The 18038-nt window shown below is 37.7% G+C and overlaps 2 protein-coding genes across 2 annotated transcripts; one reads left to right on the top strand and one right to left on the bottom strand.

The window, feature by feature from the left end:
• Positions 1-1018: 1018 nt before the first annotated feature.
• On the bottom strand, positions 1019-9773 carry LOC124411241 (transcription initiation factor TFIID subunit 3-like). The gene is made up of 10 exons (XM_046890250.1): positions 9576-9773; positions 8926-9136; positions 8566-8808; positions 7258-8420; positions 6604-7161; positions 6258-6437; positions 5988-6085; positions 5466-5790; positions 1566-1666; positions 1019-1435 (listed from the first exon to the last, which is right to left on the bottom strand). Exons 2-10 carry the CDS (start codon positions 9089-9091, stop codon positions 1300-1302), a joined length of 2970 nt encoding a protein of 989 aa, XP_046746206.1. The 5' UTR covers positions 9092-9136; positions 9576-9773; the 3' UTR covers positions 1019-1299.
• Positions 9774-10467: 694 nt separating this feature from the next.
• Positions 10468-17861, top strand: LOC124411240 (protein Daple). The gene is made up of 22 exons (XM_046890249.1): positions 10468-10988; positions 11115-11203; positions 11302-11611; positions 11833-11946; positions 12020-12207; positions 12301-12382; positions 12629-12807; positions 12918-13044; positions 13127-13253; positions 13358-13692; positions 13769-14050; positions 14129-14235; positions 14324-14515; positions 14633-14795; positions 15073-15255; positions 15360-15647; positions 15734-15934; positions 16015-16160; positions 16322-16414; positions 16501-16564; positions 16668-16913; positions 17007-17861. Exons 1-22 carry the CDS (start codon positions 10938-10940, stop codon positions 17280-17282), a joined length of 3843 nt encoding a protein of 1280 aa, XP_046746205.1. The 5' UTR covers positions 10468-10937; the 3' UTR covers positions 17283-17861.
• The last annotated feature ends 177 nt before the right edge of the window (positions 17862-18038 follow it).

Genomic DNA, 18038 nt, shown 5'->3' with positions numbered 1-18038 from the left:
CCATTTTATTAAAATGTTTCTTTTGTTTTTTTCCCAGTGATGATTAGCTATGTAGAAAACAAAAAGTAATTTTCCTCCGTTTTTTTTTATTCATTTTCTTTTCAATTTTTTACTTGCACGCACTTACGTCCTTTTTGATTTCTCCTTTTCAAAATGCAACCACTTTGGTTAAATCTGGAAATCATTCAAATTTAGATTGAACATCTAACGTAACAATATCTCACAATCTTCAACTGATTTTCAACCATTCTGCCAACGAAAGGTATCAACGAGTACCTTTAATTTATGTACAAAAATCTTTAATCGCTATACTGATATTTTGAGAAGGATTCAATCACTTCACTTCAATTTATCTCAGATGCAAAAATGCGGGTCAGTCGGAATCTGTTAACCACTACGTCGCACATTATAAAATTGTAAAAGTACAACTACGGATGAGATTTTAAATCCTATGGTCTCCGATAGCTCAGAAAAGATGCGTCTGCCAAGTTCAAATAAATTGTTCTACTCGTGAAATTTGAGTAAAAAACGAAGAAATAATCATGTGGAATTCATAATTTTTTTAAAGTCTTTTAAACAATATCAAGGGGTAAAATAAATTAACACCAAGGATAACGCCTACGATGTACGAGATTAAAGTTAGTAAGGTTAACGCGATGAATCGATAGGGAAAAAATTATCACTTTGTAATTTTAGAATGATTTTAAAAGATTCGAGTTTTAAAAATATGAGAACGTTTCTGCCTTGTTACGGTTTATTCAATTTCAGACAAGCCTAAAATTAGGAAAAAACTATTCTTCCTAAACATTCATTGTAACGCTATCGTTACTAACTTGAACCTCATTACGGCATCAGGAAATTATAAGTTGGTAACAGAACCAAGTTTTCTGAATAACTAGAGACCAAAGGTGCCGCTATGATCTATTCCCTAATGACTGAACAACGAAACCCAACTGTGATGTTCAATTCTTCCCAAATTCAATCTAACTACGTTTATTAATGAACACCATTATTCTTCTTCTTCTTCACCTTTGTACTCTTCTACACTGCGGAAATGTCCTTAAGTCGTTTACCTTTCTTGACTGTTTGCATTTTCAATCCGCTCTTTTTACCCTTTGTTTTAGGCTTTCCAGTTTTTGTTTTAAACCCTTTCATCTGTACTTTGAGTTCCTTTTTGGACACCTTTTTCCCCTTCATACCGACCCCTTTCATGCTAATTTTATTGCCACCCTTTAGCTTGACCTTAGCCGCAGATTGGCTGGGTAAACCGGGCCTTGCACCGGGCCCGGTTAGCTTATACTAGGCAGTCACCTTCACTTTTTTCTTACGCTTCTTCTTCTTCTTGTCATGATGAAGCTCTTGCTTTTTAGCTATGCACAAACGACAATACCAATCCTCGTTCTTTGCCGGAGGTACTTGCATGCCTACGCAAACCCTGAAATTTTTACAGACAAATGAAATAGTGATGTAATCCTTACTCACGAGTTTCTAGATTGATAAGAATTGTCGAAGCGATTTTTTTCTTCATGCGTCTCAATGATTTATCGAAATCGATTAATTCTTACCAATGATACCAAGCGTCGCAATCGTCGCATCCGATCATAGGAGTACCATCGTCCTGGTTTCCACACGCGGGACATATCCATACTTGTCTTCCCTCTTGATCCTGTAACACTCGTAGAGTAATGGGATCCGTACATTTTGAAAAACCAGAGAACAACCCAACCCAGTTATCAAGAAACTATTTTTTCAAATTTTCCTTTTTTATCGACTCGATTTGCATCAACCAATGTAATAATATTTTGTCAAAACTTTTAATATCCAAGAACGAACATTAACTAAATCATCCGCGGTTGATAGTACATCACTTAAGGTCACCCTAACATTAACTTTCATGAATTATTTCGAGATTAAGACCGACCGTAGCAGCGGAGCATGCAAGACTGAGAAATTAGAGGACCTGAATTCAAATCTCCAGCCTCTCGAGAACCTGAGCGGCAACTCGCAAGAAATTGGAAGACAGGTCATGCCGTTCAGGTGCCGAATCGGTGTGCTAAGCCTTGAACTCGATCTGGTTACACCAGGACAAGGTTTCCGGCGGCTTTCCTTGTCCCTCGTGCAAATGCGGATATTTCTATTGAACATCAAGTTCGCTCTCACCCTGCACAGGCTATTCGCTTATGGGAACGTACCCGAAGGGGTGTGGCGGGTTTCAAAATTATTATTATTATTGTTATTATCATTCAATATCATCTTTTTTTCAAAATTCTTTGAATTATGCAATGATGATTGTAGGATTCAGGGTCGAATTATAAATTACCACAGCGCATGATTATGATGATGAATAGAAATTGATCTTCGATACTTGTCTCTTCTTTATATGTAAAAACTGCCTTGAAATTCCAACGTATATCCCATCAGAATACAACGTTAACAGCCAAGAATGCTCTTTTTTTTTTAAAGAGTATAATCTGTAACTCAGGCAGAATGCATCGCACGCTATTTTGTTATTATTGATTTTCCAGCTTCAACTTTGCTATAAAAAAGTAATACTAAAGCCTAAAAATGAAAACACTATTCAGCGTTTTCTAACTTTTGTAAACTAAAAGTATCAGGCACCTTCAATCCTGCCTCTTAAACAATCCCTGTATGGTACCACGCTCGCAAAAAACTCGCAAGTCGTGTGTTTAAAAATCATGCAAGTCTCAACAGAATCAAAATATGCGGATTTCAAATCTCTCCTCGCAAAACTGAACCTTCGTTAGATAATAGAAGGAAGCGGAGACAGCGATTAACTGTTCGACCGAGCGCCTTTGCTAGATTTTACTTTTTATCAAAACAATCAACATTTCAAACATTTCTTAGCGCTGCCGACAGCTCTAAATTTCCATTGAACAATATTATATCGGAACACAATGCACGTTGTCTATAATCGTTTGTTCAGATTAAAAACGGAGTGATAATCGGCGCGTACTCCTCTCTCGTTCAAGTAGGGAGTGAATTACTCGTTTACTCACCACGGTGGTGGCGGTTGTCGCTGTGGCAGTGTTGACCCCATTTTCTTTATCTTCCTTGATGTCGTCCTTCTTTGTAATCCCATCTGCTTTCACCTCTGTGCCGGCAAAATCCTTGGTTATATTGCTGACTTTTCGCGCATGCTAAACACATTACACTATGCAAGCAGCATGCAGCTTAATTTCAACTACAAGAAACCGTTTCGACAGTATCTAGTAAATGTTATCGCTAACATCAATCAAGTAAAATATTTTGCTCTAAATTTCAACTCGTTTAGAATTATTCTGAAATAGTTTTTACTTAAAGACGATAGAAGATATGTCGGTCTTTTTAAACCATGCTTTCACCGTATCTGTGATGTTTGTTTCGTTATAAATTTGCTGCAACAGTTCACAGTCACGAAATTGTACAAAGAATAACGTCATTTTAATTCTACAAGCTAAAATCGAGTGGTAAAAAGAAACTTTAATACATACATGAGAAAGTCTAAAGAGACGTAAACGAAAAAGATAAAACCGAAAGATATTCGAAATAAGTCGCAGTTTGCACACCTTCTGTTACTTCGACTGTTGTTTTGCGCTATTATATCAGTCAAGTTGAAATCATACTTCGAAGATATAGTGGAAAGATTTTGAAATACGATTAAAAGCGTGCAATTTTACTTACGAAGGTATCAATACTTTTAGTTCAGAGTAATTACAAGGAAATTTTTAATTTCTACATTCATGCTCGTACAAGAACTAAGTTGCCTCAATTATTAAGAAATGTATTAATTCTAGGAAAGAATCTTTTACCTAGCATTAGCCTAGAAACATTCGAATCTCAAAAAAATACACAATGATAGTCAAGTGATTGAGTAATAAATAGATAAATAAATAAATAAATATACATATTGTGCAGTAGAAAAATGTGCTACGTTTTAAATAACAGAGTGCGCACTGACAGAGTTTAACGATAAATGGTTATAATCATAATTCATCATAGCGCTAAGATGTACGCAAGAAACTGTAAGAAAGCCGAAAAGTTGACGTCAAATCACTGACGTTTGAAAGTGTTCACGAAATTAGTTCTTTCTTTCTTTCTTGTTGTTTCAAATATTAATTCATGAACTGAATTTGATTAATCAGTGTAGTCATATATCTGAAGACGGGTAACTACTTTGTCTTAAACAAAGGTATAGATTTTTTACTTTCGGCGAGTAAATTAACGTTCGCTTTTAGGGATGCTGCCTAGATTTCAGAATAAGAAGAGACAAGTACAACCGACGTTATTAAAACATTACGTGGATGAATGAATGAATGAATGTATGAGTGAATGAACGAATGAATGATCGAATGAAAATAAATCAATCAATGAAACGCTGCAAATCGACGAGTATATAAAAGTAAATAATAAATTTATGATGTCATTAAAAATAAATATGGAAATACTTTTAACTGGAGACGAGATATAAATTTTTGTAAAAATGATTCCTTGCGAAAAAAATTTTTCAGACTTTCCATTCTTAGCTGGAAGTTTTCCAAGGATAGAAAAAACGCTGATAGAAGCTAATACGAAGAGTTTGCAATAAAATATTGAAGGGGTGAATGAATTTTCAATGTGAGAAAAAAACTGTAAAATAACAGTCGGAAGAAAAATAATAATTTTTACTTGGCAAACTCTAAATACGTCTAGAAATATTTTGGACAAGGTCATCTACGTAATTATATGTACAGAATTGTATGTAGTAACGTTTTTGAAGCATCAACTAAAACTGAAAACTATACCGCCACCATAAGTTCTAGATGCATAGAAAACGTAGAGCAAACGAAGACGAAAAATAATCAAGTGAGGCTTTGAAACCTGCGGTTTTGTTGTATTGGATGGGTTGGGCCGTTACTCATTAACTGTAATACTTCTGCAACCTCATGTGAAATTTTATACTAATTTCTCATTCAGTGTCAAATAATTATGGTACGATTTTATTTTTAGAGAAAAACATTATTCGGATAAAATGAAACAGATATTGGTACTACGATCAAATGACAAATTCTGAGTTTGATACAAAAATTTACATATGAGGTCGCAGAAGAAAATTAAAAGACTGCGAGATCATGAAAATTAATTGTTCAGAGGTGCCCAGAAGAATAAATAAATAACAATTTTTTCAAAATGTAAATTGACCTGACTTCGTGGGTCCATAACTGTTGCATCTTGGACGAAAATCAGAAAAACCACGGCTGATCTGCGTGTAGAAAATGCAGATTAAGGAATAAATATGATCTCGCAGTCTGTAGAGCAGTGACAAAGTTCTCAACCGCGCTGTTTGTATTATTTCATCTTTAACATACGCGACAGGAATTTTTTGCAAGACTCTGAAAACTTGGGCTTGGAGTTGAAGTATAATATATCAAGTGAAAATCAGTAATAAAACTTTTGTCACTGCTCAAATAATAAGCGAACGTACTTACGAAGTAAAACGCTGCTCGTTGTTGAGGCAATGGAGGACTTGGAATATCGGGTGTTTCGGAATAGGATAAAACTGACGATTCTCTGGGTGGAAGTGTTTTGAATAGGGATTTTTTAGCCCGAGGTGTCGTAGCTGAGGAAATATGGGCCGTAACATTGATATCAGAAGAAAAGGTAGGGCTGGCGTCTAAAAGCCCATCCTCCATTCTCTTACTTGTTGACTTCTGCTTTGGTGGCCGAGTTATCAACGCCGATATCTTAGCCAATTCTGGACTTGGTTCGCGTTTAACTTCGTCGTCAGGTTTCTTCAGCAGCGGTTTTATCGTTCTGTGAAAATTGAAAATGTACCATTATGTTTAGTGCGGTCGACTTCCATTGCTGTAAACTTGATGCCATCATTCTGACGGTAAAAATTTTGCACCACTGAATCGTAATGCCTGGAGGGTTTATACAACACTTAGAAAAGCAGGCTGGTAAGCAGTATATCTGGATTTAAGTGTGTCTTATGGTTTCAGGACACTCACATTTTCGTTAAAGGTGTCGTATCAGGTGTGGGTGGTCTAGGAGATGCTGGACCCAGTTTCAGCGTGATTTTAGGCACACCTTCGGCTTTATCCTCTTTCTGAAATATCGAAGACCAAATTATTAATTCATTGTTTGAAACAACAATCCAGACCGAGATTCTTTGAAACCCTAATAACTGCTTTGTAAAATTGCTTTATGCATATTTTCCTCATTCACAGTGAAGATGCAAACTGGGATCTGGAATTCAAACGCGTAAGCAAATTACTTACGTCTTTGTCTTTGCGTTTTTCTTTTTTCTCTCGCTTTTCCTTAATCTTCTCAGCTTTTTCCTTTTTCTCGCTCTTTTCTTTTTTCTCCTTATTCTTCTCTCCCTTTTCTTTATGCTTCTCTTTCTTCTCTTTCTTCTTTTTAAGCTTATCTTTCTTTTCTTTCTTGTGCTCTTTCAATTTCTGCAACAGATAATTGTTAGTTTAACTGCGCGTAAAAATTGATCACCAGTAAATCCCAACAGTTACATTTTCTATCCAAACTACGGAATATCAAAGGCTTGTTACGTTCAGAGTGAAAAAAATTCCTGTCAACAATAGGACTTCATAGCATAAAAAACAACATTACCTTGTCAATTTTATCAACTTTTGGGCTCTTTGGTGTAAGCAAAGAGGGATTGCTCACAAAATTATTATTTATTATAGGTAAAACTAGATTCGAAGGTTGCAGGGTTGGGGCGATGGGTTGAGCCAACAACTCCTTGTCATGTTTAGAGATTTTTGGGACCTTTTCCGGTTTCTCTTTTTCGGGTTTTTCGGGCTTAGCTGGCGGAATAGGTAAGCTGGGCATCGTTGGTATAGGCAGCGGTTTCTCTCGTTCAGAAGGCTTAGGTTTCGGAGGTGGAAAGTCGTCCACTTTCGCATTCAGTCCAATGAATCTTGGGGGCAACGGTAAGTTGGGCATTGCAGGATGCGGCGCTCCTCTGCCCAGCGGAAGAGGAAACCTCGGAAACAATGGGTGACCCATGGGAGGTGGGATAAGACCAGGAGCTGGTGGAAAAGTTGGGAAAAATGGAAACGGCATTGTCGGAGGCAGTCCCATTTCTCTAAGTGGTGGTTCTGGTGCCTGCGGAGTCTTTGGCCTCTCCGGTGTATCCGGCTCCACCAAATCGTTAGACATTTTGATCTGAAAAAACATGAAACCAAAGTGTTATTACGGCTTGAAGAGAAACAGGAGGTAATTACTTTGTAAAAAATACTGATATCTTGGACCATTTTTTACCTTTTTTGGACTAATGCATTGCTTGGGACTTTTTAATTTAGTTTCCTTTTTCTTTCCCTTCTCTTTCCGTTTCTTTTTCTGATCCGTAACCACAGGTACGTTAAGTTCGGGAGTTTTTGGTGTACTAGGAGTGCCCGGTGGCGACATGTCATCGAACATGTAGATGTCAGAGGACGGGCTTTGAAGACCAGTTGGATCCCCGGAATCAGGTTGTACATGTACATCAGGTGTATGGGGCGTCTTCTTCTCCTCAGTTTTCACCTCCACGTCATTTTTTCTGTTCAGCTTCTCGATATTCTCGTCGATTATCAAACCTGGCGAACTTTCACGCGAGTCCAAATCCTTGTGCTTAATCTCTGGAGTTTCCTTCTCCTTATCGTCGCGGGGCTTTGAGATTTTCTTGAAAATATTGAGCTTCTGCTTGTCAGGCTCGGACGGCAACTTGTCTACCTTCTCTTCTTTCCTTTCTTGCACCACGCCACTGCTTATTGGTTCAGATTTTTCTACCTTTGTTTTTGGCTGCACAACTTTAGGAGGCTTCGGACTCCCGGCGGGTTTTGGGGGCGAAAGTTTAGGTGTCGAGGGCCGCGCTGAGGGACCAGCTATCCCTGTTTGGCCCTTGCCGCCACCTGGCTTGAGGGCTTTCAATTTGGCAAGCTCCTTCATGCCAGCTAATTTCTTAACTTTACTATCATCAATTTTATCTGGTTTAAAGAGCTCCTTTGCTCTGTCCTTCTTCTTATTTTCTTTATCGAGTTTCTTATCTTCTCCACTCTTCTTATTTACAATTTTCTTTGGCTTTTTCTCGCACTTCAATTCAGGGGGAACCATCGGATATGAGCTTGGCGACGGAGAATCTGATCGAGCTTGCTGAGGTGTTCGAGCTTCCGGAAGTTTTCCTTCCCTAGCAGGAGACAAAAACCCCGAAGTAGTCATCATCACGCTGTGAATCTCGCGCAGCGGTCTACCTTCCTCAACTACTCTTGGTCTTTTAGCTATCGGACTCTCAAGAGACACTGGATCGCCAGGGCGTTTGAAAACCACTTGCGGCGAAGTACTTTGTGGCGATACGTTCGCTGATCCACCGGGTGGAGAACCGTTCAAAGACGTAACTTCTGGAGTTGTTTCAGATGGGTTTTCAGACTTAGTTGAAGGATATTCATCTACAATATGAAATATTGATGCTGAGTTTTAATTGGATCGAAATCATCAAGAGGTGTCGCACTCGGGAGTATTATTTTTCTTAAATTTATCCAATGATCAGTTTTTGTGCAATTAATAACTTGCATATTTCTCATCAACTCATACCTTCTGTGTCAGGGTACATAGCTGGCAAGTGTTCGTGAACGTGAACAGGTCTAGTAACGACCTCTCTGCTTCCTGGCTTCAAAAAATTCATATGACTTTCGCGAGGTACAGGAAATTTAGGTACCTCGACTGCGCACGGGACTGAATCAACATTTTTAACGTATTCTGCTAGTTCTTGAATGTCTATATTCATGTGCTGAAAGGCTAATCCAAGATCATCGAGGTTCGGTTCAGTTTTTCCCACTGAAATAAATCATGTACGCTTCAATTCAACTGTGGTACAATTAAATATTGGCTTTTATTCATAAAACCTTATGCATCTGAATTTGGGATTGTTACGGTTCAACCGTGTCTACTCACAGACTTCGGCATATTGGTGAGTCAATTTAGCTGTCCTCGTTAGGTATTCCTGCATGAGATCGACCAAGAATTCCAACGGCGTAGAATTTATTGAGTGCCATCCGATCGTTTGACATATTTGAGCCACCACTACTCTCAATACGTTTCTGCTGTATTCCGCTGCCATTTTTACAATTTTCCAAAATATTACTCATAGGGCAACAGTGATGACCTGAAAAACAATGATTAATCCTCTCCAATTTCTTCAGAGTAAACTTAGGTGGCTCACTCAGACTAGATTGAGATGAGTGAGGATATAATTTTCACAAAGTATCTAACCTTCAATTTCTCGTATATTCTCAATCATATGAACTATCACGATGATACAAAACTAAGCTAGCAAAAGGCAGTATATCTTTGTTAGGAAATTTATCGACAATTCAAAGTAAACTGTGTAAACGAAGTGTATAGAAATCAACTTATTCACAACGTTGGAGCAATAACCCAATGTAAAGAAATATACTCCGGTGAATTGTTGATGAGGAATCAAATACGAGTATGTTTTTGAAAAATAAACATTTGGCAGGTGAAAAACTTCAATATCCTTGCATAGTAGACAAGTTGGAAAGTTCACCTACCCCAGAAAGTGACCGCGAGAAATTACTTCTTACCTGATGAAACTTTATCCGCCGGTTAGGGACTTCGATTTTTACATCGAAATCACAGAGACCCGTCTAGACTTAGTTCTCGGCATTGTTTTGTACAATTATTCACAAACGTAATACATGAACCTGTCAAAAATACGATAAAGAGAACAGTGCAGTACACTCCGGAAAACTCGCCTCGCCACCATCACCATCATTTCTAGCTTGGCAGCAGTCAACCATAGACTATTTTTTAACTATGAAGTCATTCCACTTTCTCACCGCAGAATCGCAGGAACAGCGGAATGCGGAATTCCAACCATGAAACCAATAACATAGTGTGGATATACCTCACTTGATGTTAATTGTAAGGGTGCGTTCCGAAACTAGCTGGCAGTACAGAAAACTTTCTAAAACAGAGACAGAGCTAGTCACAAACTCAGGAGGACGAAAGATATAAGAGATTGCTGATCACACCGAGAGTTAATTTCGGAATGCATCTATAGCACTGATCTCTATACCAACTGGAACGATCACTCCTAGCTTGGTATGCGGCTGGCTTTTCGGCGAGAAAGAGGGTTCAATGTACACATGTTGTCACTCTCGCACAGCGTATAGTCTTTCAAAAAGCTTATACACCCGTTTCGCACAAATACGTAACGAGTAAATTACATGACATAGGAATTGGGTTAATTAAGTTAGGTTAGGTAAATTACTGGGATTAACTTCTTGCCTAGACGGTCCGACGCATGCGCGGTAGCTAGTAGAAAGAGACAACACGCGTGCCTAGAACTAACTGTCTTTTCGGAACCCCCAACACTTCAAGATTTAGTAGAGATCAGTGCAGACCCCCACTGATCTCTATACTAAGGTCACGGAGGAGTAGGAATCAGTGTCCATGCCCGATATCTCACAACCCGCAGAAGTGAAAAAAAAAAAAAAAAGAAAACCGAGTGAGTCATGATGATCTCACACGGAGTTACACACATACAAACTTGCCCCCCTAGCGAAACTATCGCGAAACTATCGGCTCTCTTACTCTCTCAGGGAGCTAGCACAACAAAATAACTTCCGTCGATTGTGTTCGGCGACGCAGCGAACTGTCAGTGTCGTTGAGAGGCATTTCTTCGTTTTGATAACGGCGTCTACTCAATTGACGATTAATATATTTAGAACATTATGTGTGTATCCATTATGATAGACCGACACTATTTTTTTTACACATACCTCGAGCTGTTTTAAGGCTATCGGAGCCGATCAACGGTCTTCCGAACTTATCTATGAGAGTACCCTTCACTCGTCTACCATTCGCCAAAGGATTCGACGACTTGTTGAATAACCGTCCAAGATCGTTCTCTATCTGGTTAATTAAGAAAACAAACAGCGATCATGGCAACGTCAAGTGTTGAAGACTTCTTATCCGGCCCTCTCGTCACTTGGGTAAGTATTGTTGTTCTAACTCCAACACAAGACATGGCTTCAGTCTTAGATTAGATAAACTCTAGTTTAATATTCTCATTGAAAATGTTTGGTAAGTTTTTATTCACATTTTATGACTCGTTTTAGTTCACAAGCTGCCTTAAGGAACCCGATGCTCTTGTCAACTACGAAGATTTGGTCGACGGAGTTGCACTGCACGATGTCTTCCTACAAATGTAAGGACAAATGTAGAATTTCTTCTGTTTTTTCATACTTTGGATTGTCGACTTTTGAAAATGATTTTCATCAAATGTTCACTTTCAATCCTTTACAGAAACCCAGAGCCTATGCACGACGGGGTTGTACCGAGTGTTAGAAATCCAGCGATCAGAACAAAGAATTTAAACGCAATCATTGGAAACATTAAGCAATTTTACGAGGATGAATTGAGTCACCTTGTTTTAGTGTTACCTGACGCTGTCAAGTTGGGAAAGGAGCCCGAAACTGCCATTGGAGAAATCAAGTTACTCCTGTTACTTCTACTGGGATGTGCAGTTCAATGTCCCAACAAAGAAAAATTCATCACTAAGATTAAAGACATGGCTGTAGACGTTCAACTTGCCATTGTCGACTGCATAAAACAGGTCCACCATTTACTTCTTTCTAAAAACCAAACAGACATAAAAATGCCATAAATCTGTCAATTCCTGAATGATTTATCAAATGAATATTGGTTTTTTATTTATTTTGCAAACCAAGAACCTGATACCCATTTTACTTCCTAGTTTCGTTATGGATTTTGGGTGAAAATATTATTTTTTCCTGCTACTAACAAATGGGTTCACTGATTGATATTCTTCCGCAGGTCACAGATGATCAGAATATTGTGATCACTCAAGAGTCAATGGAGAATGTTAACATGGGTGTTTTGTTTAATCAAATTAAGAGGTTGGTTCACGATCGAGATCTATATTACGAGGTGAGTTATTTATTTACAACTCTGCCGATCATGATTGTACCGATCCACTTATGCTTTTTTGGCTGTTTGATAGAAATGGAAAACCTCAGCGACAACTGAAAATGCAGACAACGGTGAATCAGCTATAAGCATTGAAATTGAGGAAATGAACAAGCTGCATCAAGTAAACAGTATCGTAAAATCTGAGAGAAGCAACAATCATCATCATGCCGTTGAATTGGCAGATTGGAAATCAAAAGTTAGAAAGCAGCGACAAGAACTGTGAGCAAATACGAATTAAAGTACCCAAACTTTTACCTGTTCAGGAAAGATAAATTAATGAATGAATGATTGATTTCTTTTTCTTCTTTACAGGGAAGAAAAAACTGAGGGCTTGCTTGAGTGCAGAGAAGAATTAGAACACACAAAAGCTGCACTAGCAAAACTCAGGCAAGAGGTATAAACTACATATTTCTCCATGCGTCCCAATATATTGCAAGCGATATACGATTTACACGAGCTTTGTATCGTGGCTAAGAAATCCCCTGATCGACTGCTGTACAGAATTTTCTCTGTCGCTACTAGATAATAATCGAAACAAAAAAAAAGTTTTCGTTACGACTAAATCGGAGCTTTATTTAAACAGTTTTTACAGTATCCCAATGAAGAAAGTTAGATTGGTATCTTGATGTTTTTTTTCCAGAATCAAGAACTCATGCATGAAGCGCGCACAGCAAAATCATACAGAGACGAGTTAGATGCGGTTATTGAGCGAGCCGAGCGAGCTGATCGGCTTGAAATAGAGGTGGCCAGATATAAGGAGAAATTGGCAGATATTGAATTTTACAAAACTAGAATCGAAGAGATACGTGAAGACAATAGGTAATAAACGTACCTAATTCCGTTATAATATTATAATGTTGATTAAAAATTCACGATTTACTTTCTTTTTCTACTTCACATCTTGCGAACAATTTTTTATTCTTCTCTAGGGTATTAATGGAGACCAGAGAAATGCTGGAGGAGCAGTTGATGACGACAAGAAGGCGTTCGGACAAAGTTCCAGAGTTAGAATCAGAAATAATAAAGTACAAGCAGCTTCTCAATGATGCGTCTTTGGTAAATACGCATTTCTCATCCCTCTAAAAAATTTCCGTTACAATTTCCCTCCTCTTCGTATGCTAAAGAATGGATATTGTAGGAACGAGAGGCCGACAAGGAGAGATACCTAGAAATTTGCGATGAAAATGCGCAGCTACGATGTATAACAAAAGGAAATCTGACCGAAACTTCGATATCACCATCTATGAGTGACTCGGAGGAGCCAGGTAAGATTGTTCAAGTATCAAATGGTATTTAAGTCACATGCATAACTATATGTCACAAAAATTTCTGCAATCGGATAACCAATTCTTGTATCTTGTTTGTTCAGCAACAGCAGACAACAGCCTCTCCGAGCAGCTAACAAACAATGCGCAAACTCGAGCTTTGAAATTAGAGTTGGAAAATCGGCGTTTGGTAACACTGATTGATTCGCTTCAAGAGAATTCATTCCACGAAAGTTCTACGAGGGTTTTAGAGTTGGAAAAAGAAAAGAAAAAATTGACTCTGAAAATAAATTCGTTAAACGATAACTGTGAACGATTAACCCAGCAAAATGCGGATCTTGAAAGAATATGTAGAGATGCTCTGGAGGAGAATAAAAAACTCCAAGACTCTTTAAATAACAAACGTGCGCTGTTCGACAAACAGCAAGTAGAAAATCAGGTACGTTTTTTCAATTTCATTTACTTTACTTATAAAACCTTTAAACGGTTTAAAAAAAAAGGATCCTTCTCAACAGTCCCTGTCTACGAAAATCTCGGATTTGGAAAGGAATTATGAGTTGGTGGTGAAAGAAAAACAGCGTATTCAATCGCTCCAAGAAAGCGCACAGAGGCGAGCCGAAGACTTGGAGCGATCTCTGGATTTGGTGAATCAAAAATTAGATGAGCTGAAGAACACTGAGAGCAAATTATCAGATATGGTGCTAAAATGTACTGAACTTGAAACTAAGCTTCTAAACTTGGAAAGAGACAAAGAAAATGCTCAGCGTGACGTCAATAAGTATCGACTAACCATAGAAGTAAGAAACTAAAAGAGAAAACAATTATTGTTTGGAGCAGCATTGGACAAATTGTTTAACCACGCTCATTTCTTACAGGATAAAGACATCGCACTTGATAAAGCTGCGAATGAGATTGAAATTGCGAACAAAACAATCGACGAATTGAAGCAAGAAGTTGACGATTATAATTCTCAAATTTCTAGGTATGATGATTTACGTTTATTTTGTAATCATTAATATTGCACATGAAATTTAGCCATTCAACATTCACACTTGTGTTATTCAACGCAGGCTACGGGATATCGAAAGATCCAGTAAAGAGCTGGATTCCAGAGCTGCAATTGATAGGGAAACCCTGGAAGCGTTGCAATCTGATTTGGTTGCAGAAAAATTGAATACCCAGCATCTATCAACTGTCTTAGAAAAGTTCGGAGTTAATATTAATATGCTGTTGTCTCTGCCTACAGATACTATAATAGAAACGTACGTATACAATATTGCAAAAACCTACCTTGAAGTGAGCTAATCCCGTCACTCTAAAAATCAGTAATAGGCAAACGAGAATCAATCCTGAAATTATTATATCCTACCTCATTTCAGGATCGCACAAGTTCCAGAAGTTATAAACAGTGTTAAAAAATTCGTCGCTATCGAAATTCCACCGATTGACAATAGCTCAGACAGCAACAGGTCTTCCAACGCAAATGATATCGACACAATCACTGAACAAAATCGCTTGCAAAATACCGTGGAGACATTAGAGGTATTAATTTGTGTAGTGGACCAACTTCTTACTCTTAGTTACTGTTTCAGTTTCAGTTTTTTTTTTTCTTTTTTTTTTTTTTCTTTTTTCATTCAGTTCACTGAAAGCCCCGCAATGACTTTTTTCCTTTCAAAGAGAGCGATTGAAGAATAAAGGGAAACGTAGATAAAACCGAAATAATCGATATTTCTAATTGTTTAATACCATTTGTTGAAAAACTTGCGTAGTCAGATTGGTTTCACTCTTCGACACCATAAACTCATCTTTATTCCTTTAGATCGAGAGCAAAAAGCTTCGTGGTGAGTTAACAGCCTCGCACGCGATGTCAGATAATCTTTTGGCAGAGAAGGCTAAGCTTCAAGTAAATATAACGACACTGCAGTCTCAGAATACTTCACTGACTACCCAGCATACGGCTTTGCAATTAGCTAACTCACAACTTGTCGCTGAGAAAGAGGAGGTTTGTTTATTTGATTTTTTGTTTTTTTAATGAAATGTCGAGTAACTGAGGATAACTAATATTGATATATTTACGAGTCTCTTGAATGAATGTTTACTTTACAGCTATTGAAAGAACGTACATCGCAGGAAAGCATTCATTCTCAACTGGTCAATGATCAAATAGCTCTGCAGATTCTCCACGAAGGGCTTAACAACGAGTATGAGAAATTGCTAGTTGAACGTGAAGTGGTGAAGTCAACGCTTCGGGATGTTAAAAATGAGGCCAGGGCATTAAGAGAGACCTGCCAAAGTCTTGAAGCAAAAAATAAAGCATTGCAAGCGGAAAGGGAAACGCTTATTAGTAATACTAAGAGCTTAAGCAATCTCCGAGGAGAACATTCAAAACTTAAGGTAAATGAGAACCTCGATAAAATCTTAGTCCCTAGCGTTTTTAATCAAGAAACTATGTATAAAAAATATATTCTTTTTGCCCACAGGATGACTTCAGAAATCTTTTCACAGCTACGGAAAAACTTAAATCCGAATACAGGAATTTGCAGGAAGATTACAAGAACAACAAGATGGAAACGAATCGGCTGAGTCTCAAGCAAACGGAAACCAATGGCGAATTGGTTCTTAAAGACGAGAGGTGTGCTTATCTAGAATTTGAACTGAGCAAGTTGAACCAGCGCTGCGAAGTGTGTATTAATCAGAATTATGAGTTAATGGTTTGTTTTTTAAATAAACTTCACCACTGTTTGATCTATTTTTTCTTTAGATGTTATTGCAAATGAATTCGGGATTAGACAATGACAGGCGTTCGCTCATGGATCATGTCAGTTTGCTTTTGAGCCAATATCACGAGCTGCTGACCCATTCTTTGGACGATAAGGAACACTATCATATGGAAGAAAAATTGTTCACGTTAGTATATACCCGTAATCACTTTTACTCCATCAAATTTGTCTGGATTTGATTATTTGATAGGCAGAATTAAGGTTTTAACTGTGTTATATGTGTTGTTGTTGTTGATATTGTTGTGGTTATTTGATTTAATTGAAATAGTATAATTTTGTTATTCACAGGGACAAGGTAAACAATCTTTGTCGACAGAAGGAGAAACTTGAGGAAAAAATAATGGAGCATTACCGCAAGCTTGAAAGTTGTTCGATGAAAAAGTACGAATGAACTTGATTCCTAAAATCGATATCATACTCTGTTCTATTTATGAATGTATTCATTTATTCATTAATTTCTACTTTAGGAAAGGATTTGGTGCTAGTTTTGTCAGGAGAGTGAGAAAAGCCGGATCCGAGCTCTTGAACAAGGTAAAAAAAAAAAAACGAAATACGTAAATGTAAGATGCTCGAGTTATTACACCCAGTGAATCGTACAATTCATGTTTCTAAAACTTTAATTTCCAATTAACAGAATCGTAGATCTTGGGCCGACGACACTAAACAGTTGGATGGCAAAGCATACGAGTCTGAATCTGGTGGAAACGATTCCGACGCTAGTGCAGAAGACATTAGACCGATAAGAGGTAAAAAAGGCACCAATTCAGAACAGCCAGATCCGACGGAGCTGAGAAGTGATCCCTTGCTGCTAGGCTATCCGGGAACTCGGAGAACAGTTTACTACACGGATGAAATTCCGACAAGCACAACGACGCTGGATGTAAGTCTGTGCGATGAATTTGAAATGGGAAACTTCTTTTACTCCAATGAAAAATTACATTATTCTTAAGGATAGTGATTTTCCATTAAACAGGATCAACGAGTAGCTGATCCAGGGAAGAGATTGGAAGGAGATGAGCGAAACAGAAACGGCCAAATCGATTCGAATACAAATCCAGATTTAGACGCGCAGAACAGTAAACATCCAGTATTGATTTACAACAAAGTATCAGCGGTGATAAACGAATCGAAAAATATTTCTACAACGGAAAAAGATATTCCCGCCAATATTCCTGAACCTGTGGGTGAAAGATTATCCGAAAAAGATGCCAAAGCTGCTTCCGTTTGGTACGAATACGGATGTGTATAATTTAATCAACGAATAGTTACTATTTAATCAAGTTATACCGATCGCGTTACAAGTACAAATTGTAAATATTAGCGCTTACTTAATTTTCTTCTCTTCACGAGATATTTTTAATTTAGACTTAGTCAAGATTTGAGATAACCGTTCTGGTTATCTGTTTTTATGTCAGTTGAGAAAAAATAGAGGATTCCTACTTTATCGATTTTAGTTACCGAATATAGGCTTAATTGAAATACTATTGATATGCGGATAAATAGTAAACAGGGGTAAAAGGTATGCGGTTTTTACATAATGCGATAAAATATGAGTGTAGAAAGTATTATTTATTCCTATTGCTGCTTTTTAAAAAATTCTCTTCCATGCATAGCTTTACCAATGTATTATTTTCCAAAAGACTGGTGTTTTAACGAATTTACTTGCCTCGCAAATAATTGGGGATGAATAATAACAGTGCAGCTTTCATAGTATTACTCAGCTTATTTTTGATGAATGTTCTTTTTTCTAAGTGCGAGAGTTAAAGACTTGATCAGCTGTACAGCTGTATCAATTGAATGCTTTTTTATGCAACTAGGATAAGGCTAAGAAACACCAATTATGTTATCACTAGAGCCTAAGACCGATTTATCGAGATCGTAACAGAGACTATTCCATCAATTTTTACACCTTGAAGTCATCCGACTTTCTCAAGATGAGGTCAAACTTTGTTAAACTTCATCGGCAGCTTTGGTGGAAATAGAATTTGATACGTTCTAGAATAAG

The sequence above is a fragment of the Diprion similis genome, chromosome 10 (assembly GCF_021155765.1).
Source record: "Diprion similis isolate iyDipSimi1 chromosome 10, iyDipSimi1.1, whole genome shotgun sequence".
Classification (NCBI taxonomy): Eukaryota; Metazoa; Arthropoda; class Insecta; order Hymenoptera; family Diprionidae; genus Diprion; species Diprion similis.
Note: the sequence above shows the minus strand (reverse complement) of the source record. Positions and strands in the feature narration are given on the sequence as shown.